Source organism: Panthera onca, chromosome B1, assembly GCF_046562875.1.
Source record: "Panthera onca isolate mPanOnc1 chromosome B1, mPanOnc1 haplotype 2, whole genome shotgun sequence".
NCBI classification, from domain to species: domain Eukaryota; kingdom Metazoa; phylum Chordata; class Mammalia; order Carnivora; family Felidae; genus Panthera; species Panthera onca.
Window position 1 is genome coordinate 2,247,582 of NC_138342.1, and position 18,545 is coordinate 2,266,126.

Sequence of the window (18,545 nt, forward strand, 5' to 3'; positions counted from 1 at the left end):
TTATTCGCACACTCCTGTGTCCTCTATCTCAGGTTGCTTCCATCTTGAAAAAACTCCTCTAACTTCACATTCTGCTTCGACTGCCGCTTGGTCTCCTCATCAGTACGAACCTTTCTGAAGAGTGCCGTCTCCCCACTTAACACCTTAGGGCTTCCTGTGGCTGCAGCCATCGATTCCCCAAACTTCAGGGGGTCGGCTTTCGGCCACCACTCTCCATGGCAACTCTCCCTGCCAAGATCGGTCCTTGGGTCTCGTGGGTACCTCTCGGGTCCTGTCTTCTCCTGTGTATCACTCGGTACCGCCACGCAGGTCCTGAAACAGTCATTCCTGCTGGTCTCCGGGTTTTGTCTCTTGTTTTTCTCCACCCAGTCTGCTCGCCGGGCCCTCTCCTGGTTTCACCTCTCTGCCCACCACTGATGATCTCCAGGCTCTGTCCTAGGTTGGCCTCTCTTGATATTTCCTGGGCCAGTTCTGTCCAGTACAACTCTCTGTAATGGTGGGAACGTTGATGTCTAGGCCAGCCATGACAGTAGCCACCAACCACACGTGGTGACCGATCACTTGAAAAGTGGCTAGCGCAACTGAGGAACTGAACTTCTAATTTTGTTTGTCATTAAATGGCCACGTGTAGATAATGGCTCCTTTACGGGACGGGGCAGCTCAAGGTGGTCAGTCCTGCTCTTACCGTTGGTATTTAAACGTCAGAGACCCCAGGTGTGTCTTTGGGGTGTCAGTCCAGGGACGCGCCATGCATCTCCTTGGATGGCTCGCAGACCTCAGGTGTGCTCTGGACCTGAGCTGCTGAGCCTCGCCCCTGCCCGTGCCTGCCGTGCTCCCCTCACTTTGTGCTTTGTCAGCTGCAAACGTGGCCGTCATCATAGCTCCTTGTTTCATCAAGTCCTGGGTTTTCCCTACTGAATATCTTACAAAAACCCGTATACACGTGCACACGTGCACGTACATGTACACACACACAAATGCACACATACCCGTATAGGTGCACACCTACATACACACTTCTCTGTGTGTTCACTGCCACTATTCTGGTGCAAACTGGTGACCTGATGGAGTACTGCTATAGCCTCTTTTTTTCTTTTTCTTCTCGTTAAGACCACACGTTAATGAATACACCCTGCAACTCCAGCGTAATTTGTATGCCATACAATCCTTCTGCTTACAGGGTAGGATTAGGGTCGTTTCAGTTACGCCCAGAGCCACTGGGCCATCACCACCACCAGTGTAGAGTCCAGAAAGGAACACGATACATACCTTTAGCTCTCACCCCCAACCTCTCGTGCCCCCCCAGCTCCAGGCAGCCACCACCTACTCGCTGTTTCTGTGGACCTGCCCGCGGCGGACACGTCATGGGAAGGGACTGTGTGGTCCGTGTCTCGTCGGTCTGCGCTCCTGATGGCAGCTTTTGCCACGCTCCGTCCGCTTCCCTGACATTGTGGGGAGAGAAGCAGAGCTGAGGCCCAGTGCCCACTATGTGTCTCCTGCAGTTCTGTCTCTGTCCGGTGGACCCCTAGCTCTGCTGCTCGTTAGCCTTGACGTTGAATACGTTCCTTCACCTCTGAGCTCGTTTCATCATTTGAAAATGGGTTCAGAACGTTGCTTCGTACCCTTTTTCCTGTCCTGGCTCCCACAGAGTGCGCTGGTTGCCACTGGAGGTGATGGGTGGGCCCCGCCTGACCCCATTCACGGTCCACCTGTGAAGAAGTTCTGGGTCAATCCCCGCCACGTGTGGTGGTTGTGTGGGTTAGTGTAGCTGGTACACGTACCGCGTGTGAGCTCCGTAAATGAGGATTCCGAGAAAAACCAGATTGCCTGGGTTGCTTGCTCTGCTCTGGGAATGGGAAACCACATCTGCGAGTTTCAGTTTGCGTGCTGGTTCTACTTCCTTCACAGACTCTGGTTTTTGTTGCAGGCAGCCCTGCCGTCCCTAACGAACCCTCCTTCTCTAAGTCCGATCCGCCGGAAGGGAAAGGAGAAAGAGCCGGGAGAGCAGGCCTCTGCGCCCTTGAGCCCCAAGAAAGGCAGCGAAGCCAGTCCAGGTATGAAGCGTTAGCGGGCAGGAGACATGGTGTGTGTCATCCAAAGCCAGGACTGTGCTTATGTTCGTGCCAAAGCTAGTGTGACAACTTGGCATTTTTTGGAAGTAAACTACATGGCAGTGGAGCCGGAGGAAGAGTTTCCTCAGGGTTCAGATGTGGAATATCATAAATATCCCTGACTGTGTCCAGACCGTGTTCTGGTCTTGAGTGCCTCTTAGGGTCACTTGCCAGTGTGTGGCCACAGAGGTCTGCGGGCATCGGGCCCCTAGCAAGGAGCCCTGCCTGCCGTCCTCCCCGTCCCACTTCTCCCTGCAGAAGAGAGTGGAAGAGACCCGAGTTTGAGTCGGGGAGGCGGCGTACACGGCTGGGAGCAGAGCTAGCGGATGAAATCCTTGGTTCTGACATGCGAGGCCCTCTCCAGTTGGAAGTGGCAGGTTTACATTTGGGCGCACTGCAGTAGGGTTCAGTCATGTGAGTGAACGGGACCCAAAAGCTCAGATCGCGGAGCAGCTTCTAGACCCGGGACGGTCTCAGGACGGAAGGGGCCACGGTTTCGGTGGAACCTTGCGGTTTCCACCGACCAGGCAGCCGCTGTGGGCTGGGGAGCCAGGGCGACCCGTCCTGTCCCGCTCCCATCAAACCTGTCCGCACACTGCCTCACGGTGCCTGCACAGTTGTGGTCTCCTAGTCGATTTGCTTACAGAGTGTTTACGGGAAGGCTTTTTAAAAGCTGCTCTTTTCTAGGGATTCACTATAGGACGCAGGAGGATTTGCCAGCTTTAAAAGCTTCAGAACTTTACAAATGTAGAGTTACCAGTATGTCGCCGATACTCTTTCTGGTGGATTAAATCAACTAAGGGCTCCAAGTTGAAGATCTTTAAAACTCGAGTAGTATAGTTTCCATATAGTGCTTGGCATTTTAATATTTCATGTCCATTTCATGACAATATGTATGCTCTTTACAGCGTTTAAGCACGTTGGTTGCTTCCAGGGCCCGTGACCTGCACCGGCCAGGGCTCAGCGCCCTTGTGCGCTGGGAGCCTCAGGGAGCCTCAGGCTCCTGGCAGTTGTGTGATTGGCCGGAGGTCACTGAACTAGTCGTTCCTCTGATTTGCAAACTGGCAGCGAGACCGTAACAACAGACAGTAGCCTTACACCGCTGTTTTCCTTTTGGTCTTGTTTTATTTTCTGGGGACTGCCTGGATTCTACTTATGTTTATCAGTCAATTTTTTGTTACTTCTAGTTAATCAAAAAGAGGAAGAATTTGAATTTTATTCTACTAGAATACCTTTAAAAGCCATTATCGCTAGTAACTTCTTTTAAACGTGGCAAGTGTTTACTTTTGATCTAAAAGTTTATTTTGTGTGGTGTGTCTTACAGCCTCTCGACAATCCGACGCCTCAGGGCCTGTTACAGCAAATAAGTCCTCATCACTGGGGAGTTTCTACCACCTTCCTTCATACCTCAAATTGCACGATGTCCTGAAAGCTACTCACGCTAACTATAAGGTACTGACCGCTCCTTTTGTAAAAAATATGCACGTGCTCATTTCTAATAGATCGTGGATGTGTTTGTTAAGAGTCGCAGCTTGTGTGTGTACATACACATACGTACAAGATAGCGTGGGGTGTGCTCTGTGACGGTTTTTTCAAGTTTTGTCTTCAGCTTTGTTTATGGTAGCTTTCATCATATCCAAACGTAAGGTTTCTGCTGGAGTCGCGGTCTCTCTGTGGGTTACCGGGGCTGTGTCTGCGCCTCCCAAGGCCACCCCCACCTTCAGAGATTTTCTGGCAAGACTCTGGGACTGGCGTGTAGTTGTTCTCACAGCTGGGACTTCTACCACAGCGTGGAGTCTGCAGGGATCCGTGCACAGGCTTCCCGTGTTCTCTCTGTCCATTGAGGGCCACAGAGCAGCTTTGTCCCCCGAGCAGCGGAGGCTTCCTCTGCCTGGCACGAACTGAAACCTCAGCCTTGCAGAGGCAGGTGTGCGACGTAAAACATGGGATTCCTTCCCAGAGTCCAGGCTCTGGGAACCAGCCCTATCAGGGAAGGTTTTCTATCAGCGTGGGGGACCTTCGACTGGTCAAGTGCGTGGACACCACCAAGGGCCCACCTTACAGACCGGTTTCTGTCTGTTCTGTTAACTCTTCTGCACGGGTATGTTTCGTACCTCGGGCCTTCTCACACTGAGATGGTTAAGGAAAAATCTACCACGATTTCTCATAGGGCTTTTCATTGGTTAGCTGCCTGCCCAGTTTCCCTGGCACTGTCTCCCAAATAATCCAGTTTTCATGCACTGACTGATCTGAAATATGACCTTTATCAGATACTAAATTCTCATAGTTCTGTATTTCTACTGTTTTGTTACATCCATCTGTCTATCTGCTCATCTTTTAGAAGCACGCGTGCTGATTGTGTAGCTGCTCGGTATATTTTTTGAGGTGGTCAGTCCCCCCCATTCTCCTTCAGAATTTTTTCTGGATGTTCTTTTCTTACTCATTTTTGCATGTGAACACTAGAATAAACTAATCTAGTTCTAAAGAATCCTGAGAGTATTTCCATTGGGATCATGTTAATTTATAGATTAATTTGGGGAGAACTGGTATCTTAGATGTTAAGTCCACCTGTCCGGAGTGTGGGATGCTTTTTTGTTTATTGAAAACTTCTTGTATATGCCTCAGATGTACCTGAAATTTAAAGAATTTGAAAAAGAATTTTTGAAGATTACTTCACACAGATGTTGCACATTTCTTGATAAGTGTGTCCCCAGATGGTCATTATCTTTTGTTATTGATACAGATATTTCTCAGGGTTTTTGTTTGTCTGTTTGTTTGTTTGTTTGTTTGAAAATGATTTATGAACTTTACCTGGCTTTTTTTCTGAAGGATATCAATACCTTTCAAAGATCAGAGTATTTGACCACATTTTACAGAAGATTCAGAGGCTCTTTTTTAGCCAGTGTTTCTCATGTCAACCACCCACATAGCAGAGGGCACGTGGGAAATACCGCACAGAGGTGTTTCTTTTCTGCCTGTTCTCGACTCCTGTCCTGAGTCCTGGGGCCCTCTTGATGATCCCAGTGTCGGCTCCCTCTTTATCATTTCCCCTCCGGGACATCCTGGGCTCCACGCTGTACCCCGTGCATTGTGGCCCCCGGTGTCCCGGATGCCTGCCTGGATCGGTGTGTTTGGAGTGCCTGGCACATGTGACATCCGTCACACTGCCCCTCCACCTCCTTCATTACTTCTCTATTCCCTCTGTTCTGGCTGTACTCCCACCCTGGCCCTCGTTGTCCGCCCCCCTCAGAGCTCCGTGGCCCTGCTTCTCACCTGCGACCTCTGTTCTTTGTCAAGATAGGCCTTCCCATGTGCATGCCCCTCGCCCCCTCGTTCTGTCGTGCCTGCTGGAGGTGAGCCCCTACCCTCCTGTTCCTGTGGGATGTGGCCCCATGAAGTCACCTGTCCCTGTGTCCCCACTCGCCCTTCCTCTGCCTGCTGGAAACCACCTCACGGTGACACAAGAGCATCAAGGTTTTCATCTTCTGTGTGCGTCTCCCCTACCGTCCTGCCCCTCGGCCCAGAAAGTGCTTCCTTTGTCATCACGGCTGGCTGGGTTTGATTTCACGGAGCAGACTCCATTCTCTGTTGTAGCGCTTTGCGTGGTTTTTGCCAGTTTTTATTTTTATAGTTGATCCCTCCCCTTCGCCCTTCATATCCTTGGACCTGGCTCATTCTCAGCCTGTTAAATAGGGGAGTTGCTGCATCATTTAATTCAGCTGGGCCCTTTCGAATTATAATTTAATCCTTCTTAAGATGAATTTAATATTTTGCTAGAGCCAGACCGAAGGGCGGTTTCTGGATTTGATCATGATTCCCGGGGGATACGAACATACGTGGAACGTAACGTGTATTTTATAGGTTTTGACATGGTGCTTATCAGATACTGGTTGAAATGGACACTAAATTTTTTTTTCTTGTAATAGAAGGTCAGAAATTGTTTCTTTCAGCAGCATCACTATAAGCTGGAAGATGCCTTTGAAAGGTTACAGTTTTATGCGGTTCCTTTCCAGGGCGTTTTCCCAGCACTGAAAGCAAATGAACAAACAGAAACCCCCCAGATCACGGGTGTTAGAGCAGCCCAGCCGGACGCTCTCACCGCGTGGACAGCACGTGTCTTTGTTGCAGGTGACGGAACAGGACAGTGCCAGTAACCCTGTGTTCTTTCCCTCCGCTTCCCAAGGTTACCTTGGACCTTCAGAACAGTGCTGAAAAGTTTGGGGGCTTTCTGCGTTCTGCCTTGGATGTGCTCTCTCAGATCCTAGAATTGGCAACCCTGCAGGACATCGGGAAGGTTTGTGTTTCGTTTCTTCCCCTCGAGCTGTAGCTGGGGAATCTGGGTGCGTTCGGAAGGCGGGAGCAGCTTGGGGAGAAGCTTCCGCGGCCCCCGGCTGCTGCGTCATGGCTCCTGCCTCTGATTCTTGTGTCAGCCTCACGTTGGGGGTGTCCCACTTCCGTCCCGTTTTCAGGGTTTTTCTGTATGTTAGCCTCGACCCAGTTCATTCTAGAATATTGGTGTTTCTTTGTTTTTTTTTTTAAATATGAAATTTATCGTCAAATTGGTTTCCATACAACACCCAGTGTTGGTGGGTTTAAACCGTGGTGGCAGTCCCTTTGCTTTCTTATCTGCCCTTTGCAAGCAGGAAGGGCGAAAACGGACGTGAAGGCTGCGTGGCTGGCTCCTCTGATGCCGTGGGACAGCAGAGCTGTGGCTGAAACTCCTGGGCTTTGGCTCCAAGTCCGGTATCCCCTCCCCCTCGTCCTACAAGGGGGCGCTCAGACACAGGGACAGATTTTAAGGACGTGTGAGGTGAACGCCCATCTCGTGTGTCCGCATCCCGGGCCTGTAGGTCACATTTCACTGCGGTCGCTTTCCTGGGTGTGTCCCCTGCCGGCTCCCGGGTGCCCTGGTTCTCACGCGTTTCGGAGTCGGTCACAGGGAGCTCCCCCTTCAAACGTGCGTCCTAAACATGAGGCGCGCTCAGGACGTTCATGTGTTTTTGTCTTTTTCTTGACGTGTGGAAGTTACCTAGTTTTTGTCATCACAGTATGTGCATTGTCTTGTCTCCAGGTGCTTCTTGGGCTCTTTCCCAGGTCTGTGTATAGTGTGTGCACTTGTTTTGATGGCTGGATAGTGTCCTGTTCTTACTGGTGCTCGGTTATTGTCCCCTCTGAGTGAAACTTGGCAGAGTTTTTTTCACTGCTGCCACCTTCTCGGTGAGACCAGCGGGCCGTCCCGCCCAGGGCGCGGTACGCTCTCCCCGTGTGGCCCTGTCAGCATGGCGATCTGTTGCTTTTCTTCTCTCAGGCCATCAGGTCCTTAGGGCCTGTGGGCTGTGTGTGGATAATGCATTGCAGCAAGATAGGGAATATGATGCATTTTAAATTTGTTCGATACGCTGAAATGAAAACCATCTAACTGGGATTTTTAAAATAATAAAATTTTCCTATTGAAGGGAATTAAGATGACTTTGCGGTTTATTGTTTTTGTAGATTTTCATCTTTGGGGAGTGTGGTTCCTTTTTTCTTTTTACCTTTTTATTTTGACTGCCACACACATACAGCAGTAGTTGTTTTTCAGTTGCGGTCAGTGAATTGATCGAAGGTTACATTTATCCTGATATGTGAAGGTAAAGAATTAACAAGTCACAATCTAATGAAGGTTGACGTTACGTGATCTGTGTATTCCTGAGAATGGGAATATAGTTTTATATATATACGTACGTACGTGTGTGTGTGTGTGTGTGTGTGTGTGTGTGTGTGTGTGTATATACATACATATACATATATATATATACAAAAAGATATATTTAAAAATGTGTGTAGTGGGGCGCCTGGGTGGCTCAGTCGGTTGAGCGGCCAACTTTGGCTCAGGTCACGATCTTGCGGTCCGTGAGTTCGAGCCCCATGTTGGGCTCTGTGCTGACAGCCTGGAGCCTGTTTCGGATTCTGTGTCTCCCTCTCTCTGCCCCTCCCCCGTTCATGCTCTGTCTCTCTCTGTCTCAAAAATAAACGTTAAAAAAAAAAAAATGTTAAAAAAAAAATGTGTGTAGTAACTTCCATTTCTGAAGATCCTTGTATGTGGGACAGGATGGCCTCTCGCCCTCTCACCGTGGTCCTTATGGATAAAGATGGTTTTGTGCCCCTTGGCTTTCCGTGTTGTTCTGAGTTTATCTGTTGTGCTGTTGGGTGGGAGAGGCCCGCTTTAGCTCCGGCCTTGGCTTTCCCCAGGCCCCCTGGTCTGTACTTTGGGAGCCTCTCCTCCCTAACTGCTGAGTCTTCGTTCTGGGTCTTTTCGAGGGGAGTAGAAACCCCCCAGGGTTTCTTTTGCGCTCGGCCACTGGCCATTTGCCAGAAGTCTCCTTGGCCGACGGCTGTGCGGGCGAGGCTGGGCCCCCGCCCCCCGCCCCCGCCAGACCCACGCTGCCACTCGCCATCCTGCTGCTGCGGTTGAGGCGGCAGGTGCCTCCACCTGCAGGCAGCGGTGCCGCTGGGTACGCGCGCCGGACACGCGCTCTGGCGCCGGGGGCCCGAGCCTCACGGACTGCTTGGGGGGTGTGACCTGCACGGCGTAGGAGCGGGTTTTCCTCCCGTTGCCGTGAGCTTCTCTGGTTACAGCAGGTGAAGGCGGAGAGAGATTTGAGAGTAAAGAGTAGAGTTGGTTTCTTTTGTTCTTCTGAGTTCCATCGCGGGGGATGAAAAGTCATAATTGTACGTTCTTGACAAATTGTAGTCTTCTCTTTCTTCTCGTCTAGACCTTGTTTATTCCACACCCAACTTTTATGTAATTGGGATGTACTCTGGAGTGCGACTTGTCTGTGTGTTGGCGATTTCTCTGGCCACTGTTCCATACACGCTTTTCCACGCGTCTCCTTACTGCCGCCCGTATTGTAGTTATGTCTCCTCTGGCCTCTCTGGAGACTTCACTGGTCTTAAGTGGTTTGGCTTTTATGTGCCTCGGTGTAACTTTCCTTACATTTCTTGTGCTTGGGTTGTTGAATTTAGACCTCTGGCTTCATAGTTTTCTTAAAGTTTGGGAAGATTGGGGCCATTATTTCTTCAAATATCTTTTTCTGGTCCCGGCTTCTCTCCTAAGGGGACTTGAATTACCTGCGTATTTGGATGCGTGAGGTTGTCCCTTGTGCGACGCACAGATGCTCCTTTTAGGTTATTGTTTTCTGTCTGCATTGCATTTTGTGTGGCTCTCACTGCTGTATCTTCAAGCTTTCTGGTCTCTTCTTCTGCAGTGTCTAGTCTGACTCTTAATCCCACCTAGTGCATGTTTTCACTAACGTTGTTTTTATCTCTTAAGGTCTGATTTTGATCTTTTTAAAAAATCTCTTACATTCCTACTAAAGTTTTTGAGCACAGAGAATACAGTCATAAGGGCTTTTAACGTCCTTCTCTGCTAATTCTAAAATCTTGGCCATTCTGGGTCATTTTTGATTGATTATACTCCTCACTGTGCATTGTGTGTTCCTGCCTCTTTGCCTGCCTGGTAACCTTGATCAGATGCCAGGCATCGTGAAATGTTATTGGATGCTAGACGTTTTTGTACTCCTGTAAATCTTCGTGAGCTTTATTCTGAGATAGAATTAAATTGTGTGGGAACAGCTTACGTGTGGGTGTTGCATTTGTGTTGTTAGGTGGCCTGGAGCAGTGCTCGGTCCGGGGCTAATTGTTCCCACCACGGAGGCACGGCCTTCCTGAGCGCTCTACCTGGTGCTCCGTGAGTTATTGTTCTCCCGGGCTGGGGGCGACAGTAACTGTCCCTAGCCCTCTGCGGGTGCCAAGCACTGCCCCGTAACCCTTTCTGGTGATTGTCCCCTGGCCCCGGGGACTGGGCCAGAGTTCTGTCTGGGCAGCTGTCCCGTTGAGTCCCCACTACTTCAGCTTCCCAGACTCATAGCTCCTCCTGACTCGGAGTCCCTGGGCTGCTCTGTGCCCCCCCTCCCTTGTGCCTCGACCTGGGAGCTCTCACAGGGCGGTGGGCCAGTGCGGTGTGGGGCTCTCCTCTCTTGTCCCCGTCTCTCAGGGTCACTGTCCTTCAGCGCCTGCTGTTTGGCATCTTGTTGCTGCAATTTCACACAGTGACCGGTGTTTCTTTTGGTTGTTTGGGTGGAAGGTGTAAATGGGCCTCTCGCCTCGTTTTGCCAGAAGGGGAAACCTGTCTGTATTGCCCCGCATGTTGGTGTCCACACCGCGAGGTCTCCTGTTGCTCCGTGTGCTGACGGCACCACGGCACGTGTCCTCACCAGCGTTCAGGGCTTGGTGCGGTTTCTGGTGCCACTGAGCCCCCCGTGTGTGTTTGTTGGGAGACAGGGTCCTTTGCCAGAGAGACCCTGATCTGGAAGGCTCTAGTTGTAATTCTCTGTGTTCACATTTACCGGATACCAGCTATGGGCTGGCAAAACCAAAAAGCAACACGTAACAAACTCACCCCGTAGGATGCAAACTTCAATGCTTAGAGTCTAATTTGAATAAGTCAGAATATTGAAAATGTATACACGGGCCCCTAGTATTTGAAACCAACAGAAGTCTGTTGCTCTTTGGCACGGAGAATTGTGGCAAACAAGTGAGGCGAGAGGCCTCTTCCGTCGGGTCGGTGTCAACGGCAGCCCTGCTGAAGGAAGCGGTGGCTGGCGACCAGACAGGCGCCCGGGCGCCGTGCCGCTGACGCCGAGCGCCTGCTCTGGCGGCGTCCTGAGAGTTCGTGTCTTCGTCCTTCTCGGTGCCCCAAGAGGACACGGGGTGCCTCGCATCTTATTCTCGATGCGGTGAAAGTAGTTTGTGCGGGCGGTCGTTTTGCGGATTGCCGTAGACGCTGTGGGACCCTGGGTAGTAAATCCCACAGGGTGCCCGTGTGCTCCGTGCAGCTGGACGTCCGTGGGGCTTGCGGCTCCTGCACACTCTGAACTCCTTCCCTGACCACAGGGCTGGGGGCAGAGTGGCCAGTAGATAGCTGGTGAGCGTCCCCGAGCAGGCGAGTGAGCGAGCGAGGGAGTGGCGGTGGCGCCTGCAGGAGAGGCTGGAGGGAGCGGCTCAGGTTTGTCGTGCTTCCTGCCGAGCTCCGTTCACACTGGCGGATCGCCAGCTTCCTCTGGGTCAACTGTGGCTCGCCACCATGGGAGGCCGCCCGGGAGTCACCGACTTGCGTGTGTTCCTGCTTCTTCTTCCCACAGTGTGTCGAGGAGATCCTAGGCTACCTGAAATCCTGTTTCAGTCGAGAACCGATGATGGCAACTGTTTGTGTTCAGCAGGTAAAAATGTCATTTCCTGGGCTCATCTTCTAAGCCCCACGCCCTGGGCACGGGGACAGGATGCCGCTCGTCCTTTAGAAGGCGGTGCCGGTGGCACGGCCGGCAGCCCCACGGGTCACGTGTTGGCCCGCCCCGATATCGGGCACAGGGCTCCTCGTCCCGCCCCTCTGGGTCTGGCCCCTGCAGCCGGACTCTGGCTACACGCTGCCATCGTGGCGTCTGTCCAGGCTTTTGCTTGGAACGCTGGGTCCAACAGAATCGCGGAGGAGGGCGAGGCTCCTGGGGTTCTGACTTACCGGCTCACATCGCCCTTCGCGACAGCAGTCTCGTGTGGTGCCGATGGCGATCGTCCTCCAGGATGTCAGTCTGGAGCTTTGCTAACACAGCCCGTTGCTTTTAGCTGGGTTTGGCACGGCCCCCTGGGAGACTCGCGTGTGTTCGCGCCGCGCTAAGCCTCATGCTGATGGCTTCACTTCTTCCCCTTTAGTTGCTGAAGACTCTCTTTGGGACAAACTTGGCCTCCCAGTTTGATGGCTTGTCTTCCAACCCCAGCAAGTCCCAGGGCCGAGCGCAGCGTCTGGGCTCCTCCAGCGTGAGGCCGGGCTTGTACCACTACTGCTTCATGGCTCCCTACACCCACTTCACCCAGGCCTTAGCCGACGCCAGCCTGAGGAACATGGTGCAGGCAGAGCAGGACCACGACGCCTCAGGGTAACCTTGCGCCTGTGCTGGCCGGGGCGGTGGCGTCGGGGAGGCGTTCCGGGTACGAGCACAGAAGAGCTGGCGGTGAATCATTTGCAAAAGCTGAGAGCCGGCTGCTCTTCCGGTGCCCACAGACCCCCTTTTCCTGTAGGTGCCGCGTGGGCGGCATCTCCCAGGTCTGTGCTAGGGGGAAAGAACGGCTTCCACGTGGCACAAAAGTGTTAGCGTGTAAGTGTACTTGAAGGGCATAGAGGAATCTCGTATGATAGTACTTTGGGTTTCATAACCTTGCGGCTACAAGTCTCTCTTCAGTTAAATTTATGGTTGTATTTTTGATGCCTGGAATGCGGTCGTTGTTGCTTAAATAACCGTAACTATTAGCAGATATTTGAGTTGCTACTCTGTGTAGCAAGAGAATTGCTCCGTGCCGCGAACAAGAGAATTCCTTGTTTCTCCTTTTATAGATGTAGTGCTAAAGCAGCTAGAGTTAACACACTAGTCGGGAACTGAGGAGAATGCCCTTGTTTGATATAAACAAAGAAGCGAGGAACCGTGTGTGTGTTACTGTCATCTAATTTCATACGTGTTTCTTGAAAAGGGTGTGATTGATGTGAATGTTTAAAGAAACTTTTTCCCAAGAGAATCAAGTGAGATCTTCTGGGTCACTGAGTCTTTCAAGTGAGCGTCACCTTTGTGGCCTCACGGCAGCCTGGGTGGCATGGCGCTGAGCTTCCTGGGGCAGGCAGCGCTCTGTCTGAGTGCCTGCTACCAGTGACAGGACTGGCTGGCGGCCCCCTGCGATCTCAGCGCGGCCTGCTGTCTGTTAGGAGTGGGTGCGGCCGCGTGGCGTGGCCGCCTCGGTGCTTTCGGACTTGGATGTGTTCTGATTTTGTGGACGTGAATTGGTTTGGCCTGGAGTGTGGCTGAGGACACGGGAGAAGACTTACGGCTGTTCTTTGCTCACTTTTTTCCACCTGCAGGTGGTTTGACGTGCTTCAGAAAGTGTCTACCCAGTTGAAGACGAACCTCACCAGCACCACTAAGAACCGCGCAGATAAGGTGAGTGAGAGGCGGCAGGCTTCGGTGCTCAGCACTTTCCAGCTTGGCTGCTTGAAGGTTTTGGTTGAAGTCTAACTCAGTTTGTTCTTTCTTTCTTTTTTTTTTTTTTTTTCATAGAATGCTATTCACAATCACATTCGTTTGTTCGAGCCTCTGGTTATAAAAGCTTTAAAGCAGTACACAACCACAACGTCTGTGCAGCTACAGAGGCAGGTCTTAGATTTGCTGGCACAGCTGGTTCAGTTACGGGTCAATTACTGTCTTCTGGATTCAGATCAGGTTTGTCACCTTTAGCTTTCATCTGCCATACCTGTCGTAATTTAATAAAAATTACCTGTAGCAGACGCTGAAATCTACCTTTAAGAAACGTGCGGTTTGCTATTTGCACACTAGTTGCCGCTCCTTACCTGTTTCACGCACCAGTGTCCAGGGCCTGGGCGCACGGAGCACGCACTCCTGCCTGTGTGAGGCTGTGTCCAGGTTATCAGCCTGTGTGCGTGCGTCAGGGGCCTTCCTGCCCACTCACCCTCCCCACCCCAAGACGAGTGAATTTAAATTGTAAGGTACAACGAAGATTTGTTGTTTGGGGGGCATTTTTGCAAAATCCAGAGACTTGCTTTAAACACGCTATCAATTATGACATTTGCTTTCGAGCAAAGTAAAGTTAGTTCACATCTTCCAAGAGGAACTCGTGCTTCGAACAGAGTTGGATGCCAAACTGGCCCTAGTCCAGTCCTGGAGTGCTGCTGCGCCCTCGGGGTCCCCTTCCCTGTCAGCAGCCCTCAGCATCCGCCCCTTCGAACGTTGGGGTGTGCGGGGAGAAGGTGGACCCACGCGGGCACCTCATTACTAAGCCAGTCTCGGGCCATCTGTGCCGCTCAGTGTGTGTGAACCGGAACCAGCGAGTCGCCGGATAGGCCTTTTCTGTGCTGCTCGGCGTTTCCTGTTTCTCCAGAGCTCTCACCCCCTGGTTCAGTAAATGTACTTACGGGATTTCTGGAAGTGTCCTGAGCTCTGCCGTCTCACAGAATACCTCCGAGTTCTTGTATACAAACACGTTTGTCTGCTGTCGGGAACTTGTTAAAAATTTACACAACTAAGTAGGAAGAAAAGTAACCTAGTTTGCACATTTTAATTATTGATGTGAAATTTTTATTTTCCTCTGTAGGTGTTCATCGGATTTGTGCTGAAGCAGTTCGAATACATTGAAGTAGGCCAGTTCAGGTAACAGCTTTTCGTTCTTTTAGATTTCTTGTCCTCATGACAGTTATATAGAATTTTAGATTGTTAAGATGAACGTTTACTTTAAAGGATTGTGAAGCGTTTTTGCCAAATATTTTTTTTTTTAAGCCGAACTCTGATCAACACGCTGTGTGTTCTTGTTTCTCTTAAAAATTAAGGAGTGAGTATCTCAAGATTTGTTTGGCAAATCTTGTTCTGCACCTGGGAATTACAGGTGTCAGTTTTCATGTCACATCTCAAAACATTTAATTGTGGTAGCGGGGCGCTAAACCAAATCTCGTGTGCCGGAGCACTAATTGTTTCAAACTTCTGAGAGAAAACACATTTTAGACCCGGCGGTCTTCAGCAGAGGTGATGATTACACACTTGACTTAGGTGACTTGCGGCTCTTCCTTGCCGGACCGTAAGGTTCGCTACTTTCTCCTACGGCACTTACGGCTGTGTGAGTGTAACGACCACGCGTTAGAATCGTTCGGTCTCCGAACTGCAGGTGACCCTTGAACAACGTGGGTTGTGGGGGCCGGCCCTGCGCCCTCAGAAATCCCGTTCAACCTGTGACTCTCACAAAGCTGACTACCAAGAGCCTACTGGTGACCAGAAGCCTTGCTGATCATGTAAATACTCGCTTACCACGTGTTCTGAGCGTTCTGTGTATTCTGACAATCCAGCGAGCCAGAGAAAAGAGAACGTTGTTAAGAAAACCACGAGGAAGCTAACGTACGTTTGTGGTATTGTCCTGTGTTTATAGAAACCCCGCGTTTTATAACCTGCGTGGTTCGGGGCTCACCTGTCCTTAGTAGATAGGGACGCACGGAGAAGAAGGATGCGTTCTCAGCATCCCTTGGGTCTGGAGACCCGGTACTTTCTTACTCCAGTTATGCGACATCTTGACTGCATGATTTGAGACAAGTTGCTTTGTCTCCTTTGAGTCTCAGTTTCTTCAACTGAAATGAGAAGGGGCAGGAGGAGAAGTAAGAACGTTGTACCTCTGGGCGTCCAGTGCTGTTGGGTGCTCTGCAGCGCTCTCACTTAGCTCTGCCCACCGCCAGCTGCCCACCCCCAGCACACCCTGTGGGAGCTGGCCCGCCTTGCCGCGCCCCCAGCGTCTGTCCTCATCCTCCCCTCCCCCCTTCTTCCCTCTCTTCTCCCCCCTTTCTTCCCTCTTCTCTCCCCCCTCCTCTCCCCGCATCCTCCCATCTCCCCTTCCCTTCCCCCCTCCTTTCCTTCCCCTCTCCCCCTTCCTCCCCCTCCTCTCTCCTCATCCTCCCCTCCCCACTTTCCTTCCCTCCTCTCTCCCCCCACCTCTCTCCTCATCCATCCCCCTTCTCCCCTCCTCTTTCCTCATCCTCTCCTCCCCCTTTCCCCTTCTTCCCTCTTTCTCTCCCCTCCCCCCGTCACTCTCCCCCTCCTCTCCCTTCCCCTTCCCCCTTTTCTTTCCTCCTCTCTCCTCATTCTCCCCTCCGTCCCTCCCCCTCTGTCTCTCATGCTTCCTCTTCCTCTCCTCATACTCCCCCCCGTTTTCCCTCCTCCTCTCTCCTCTCCCTTCTCCTTCCCCTCACTCTTCCTCCTCTTCTCCCCTCCTCTTTCCGAATTTTCTTCACCTCCCTCTCCCTTCTCCCTCACTCTCACCACTTGCTTCCCTCCTTCCCCTGGCTCTCTCCCTTTCTCTTTTGCTCTCTCTCAACTTGGAATCATGAGTAATTTCATGTTTATGTTGATTATGTGTCATAATTTTAAAAGGAAGCATCTAAACGGATATTTTTGTTTCTAGGGAATCAGAGGCAATTATTCCAAACATCTTTTTCTTCCTGGTATTACTGTCTTACGAGCGCTATCATTCAAAACAGATCATTGGAATCCCTAAAATCATTCAGCTCTGTGACGGCATCATGGCCAGCGGGAGGAAGGCTGTGACACATGGTAACGGGACAGCCCTTTCACGGTGACCTTCAGTACTGATGTGCTCGACGGTGCTAGTCTTCATCACTCCAGCTTCTGGCTGTGTCCACTGCTGCTCTGTGTGTGCGTGTGGGTGCAGTGCGCGCGTGTGTGTGCGTGTGCACGCTGCTTAGAGATGCCGCAGAAGGGAGAGAGCAGACCTACTGTCAGGAGCTTGTGACCTCCTGACCTAAGAACACAGGAAACAGTAGGGCGATCTAAGGCACAGATAGAGTCTGACATAGATGCTCTTGTCTAACTACGTGAAACACAAAAACCCGAGAAATCCAACTTCTGTGAGGACCCCGGTGCTGGAGGGAGTGGCTTGGCCTTGGAGCAGGACCTTCCGTTCTGCCTGGTTGTCCTGTAGAGGCGAGTGAGGACCACAGAAGATGGTCAGCGGCTCAAGCAGCCTCCTTCACCTGGGCAGTGAGGCTGTGGTTTTAAGAATAAACTTGGGGCGCCTGGGTAGCTCAGTCAGTTGTGTCTGACTTCGGCTCAGGTCATGATCTCACGGTTTGTGAGTTCAAGTCCCACATTGGGCTCTGCTGACAGCTCGGAGCCTGGAGCCCGCTTCGGAGTCTGTGTCTCCCTCTTTCTCTGCTCCTCCCCTGCTTGTGCTCTGTTTTCTCTCTCTCAAAAATAAACATTTAAGATTTTTTTTTGAAAAAAGAATAAACTGCAAACCTTCTCTTAACTTTTTATTATTATTATTTTTTTAATGTTTATTTTTGAGAGAGAGAGGGAGGGAGGGACGGACGGAGTGTGAGCAGGGGAGGGCAGAGAGAGAGGGAGACACAGAATCCGAAGCAGGCTCCACGCTCCGAGCTGTCAGCACAGAGCCGGACGTGGAGCTCAAACCCAAGAATCGCAACATCATGACCTGAGCCAAAGTCGGGCGCTTGACCCACTGAGCCACCCAGGGGTCCCCTCTTTGAATTTTTTTAAACTGATCTTGCAGCATTTTCCTGTTGACTCCTCCCTGGCTCCGTTGTCAGGAATCAGTAGACTTTTGAACTTTGGCAGGGGTATGTCCTAGGACCTCTGCAGAGCCCAGATGTGAGAAGGGCGTTGTGGCATGCAGCGTTCTCGGTGTTCCCTGTTCTGTGCGCTTGTGGTAAAGCAGGTGATTTGTTGACGGGCAGGGACTCCATGCCATCTGATTTCCATAGTCCCTGGAGTCACTTTTGCAGTGGCCTTGCGAGGGCCGAGATTCACACCTCAGCAAAAGTTCACACTTGTCCGCTTTGGGAATTGGGGTTCCTGGTGCAAATGTCAAATAGAGGGATGACTAAGGCTTCCTAGATTAGAGAGTCTTTGGACGGACAATCAGTGGGCAACCAAACCCTAGTATTTTGTCTGGAAAGCTGGTCATCTGTAGAAAAGTCAGTAACTATGCTGTGTGTGTGGCACTGGGTTGCATGTGCCGTGTGTATGTGGCCCTGGGGGTGGGCGTGCCTTTGTGTGGCATTGGCAGGCAGTGCCTTGCAGTGACAATGGTGACGGGATCGGGCCACCCCCTTCCCAGTGAAAGGCATTTCGGAGAAAGTTGTTCATGTAGTGGTGATAGACTAAGGAATCTACTTTGCTGTTTTCGATAAGACAGGACTGGGGGGAAGGGCTTTATCTACTGATAGTGAGTTTATTACTTAAAATAGCATAGAAATCTGATACTCTATAAATATTTTCTGCTGAAGAACACAGTCATCTTTTCAGGTAAATCTTTAGGTAGATGAAGCATTAGAATAGGATGTTGATATTTGAGTTAGTTTGAAGATTTTAGTTTGAATTTGACTTTTGAATTTGTGATTCTTTTTGTCAGATCTGATGTTACATCACGGAAAGCCTAGGTGTATTTTTTTTAAGATTTCACAAAATCATCAGTAAGTGTTCAAGGAAGAGCTATGGCCTCCATGATGGTATACTGATAATTCATAGCACTCGCTGATAAGCTGGATTTATCCTTTATCGTAAGCCACGTATGGATTAGGGTTTTCTTTATTTATTGAATTGAAAAAAGTTATTAATGTTTTATTTATTTTTGAGAGAGAAGGAGACAGAGCACGAGCAGGGGAGGGGCAGAGAGAGGGGGAGACACAGAATCCGAAGCGGGCTCCAGGCTCCGAGCCGTCGGCACAAAGCTTGACGTAGGGCTCGAACCCGTGAATCGTGAGATCCCGACCCGAGCCGAAGTCAGATGCTTAACTGACTGAGCCACCCAGGCCCCCTAGGG

General features: G+C 51.0%; 1 protein-coding gene across 2 annotated transcripts in view; it reads left to right on the top strand.

Annotated features, from left to right (window-relative positions):
• The window catches only part of HTT (huntingtin), a 149,749-nt gene that overhangs the window by 64,904 nt on the left and 66,300 nt on the right, over positions 1 to 18,545 (top strand). For both annotated transcript variants that reach the window (XM_060655518.3, XM_060655519.3), the window contains 9 exons: positions 1,928 to 2,054; positions 3,436 to 3,563; positions 6,295 to 6,405; positions 11,294 to 11,371; positions 11,859 to 12,082; positions 13,054 to 13,132; positions 13,250 to 13,411; positions 14,301 to 14,356; positions 16,146 to 16,294. In XM_060655518.3, the coding sequence (XP_060511501.2) occupies positions 1,928 to 2,054; positions 3,436 to 3,563; positions 6,295 to 6,405; positions 11,294 to 11,371; positions 11,859 to 12,082; positions 13,054 to 13,132; positions 13,250 to 13,411; positions 14,301 to 14,356; positions 16,146 to 16,294 (1,114 nt within the window). The remainder of the gene's footprint in view (positions 1 to 1,927; positions 2,055 to 3,435; positions 3,564 to 6,294; positions 6,406 to 11,293; positions 11,372 to 11,858; positions 12,083 to 13,053; positions 13,133 to 13,249; positions 13,412 to 14,300; positions 14,357 to 16,145; positions 16,295 to 18,545) is intronic.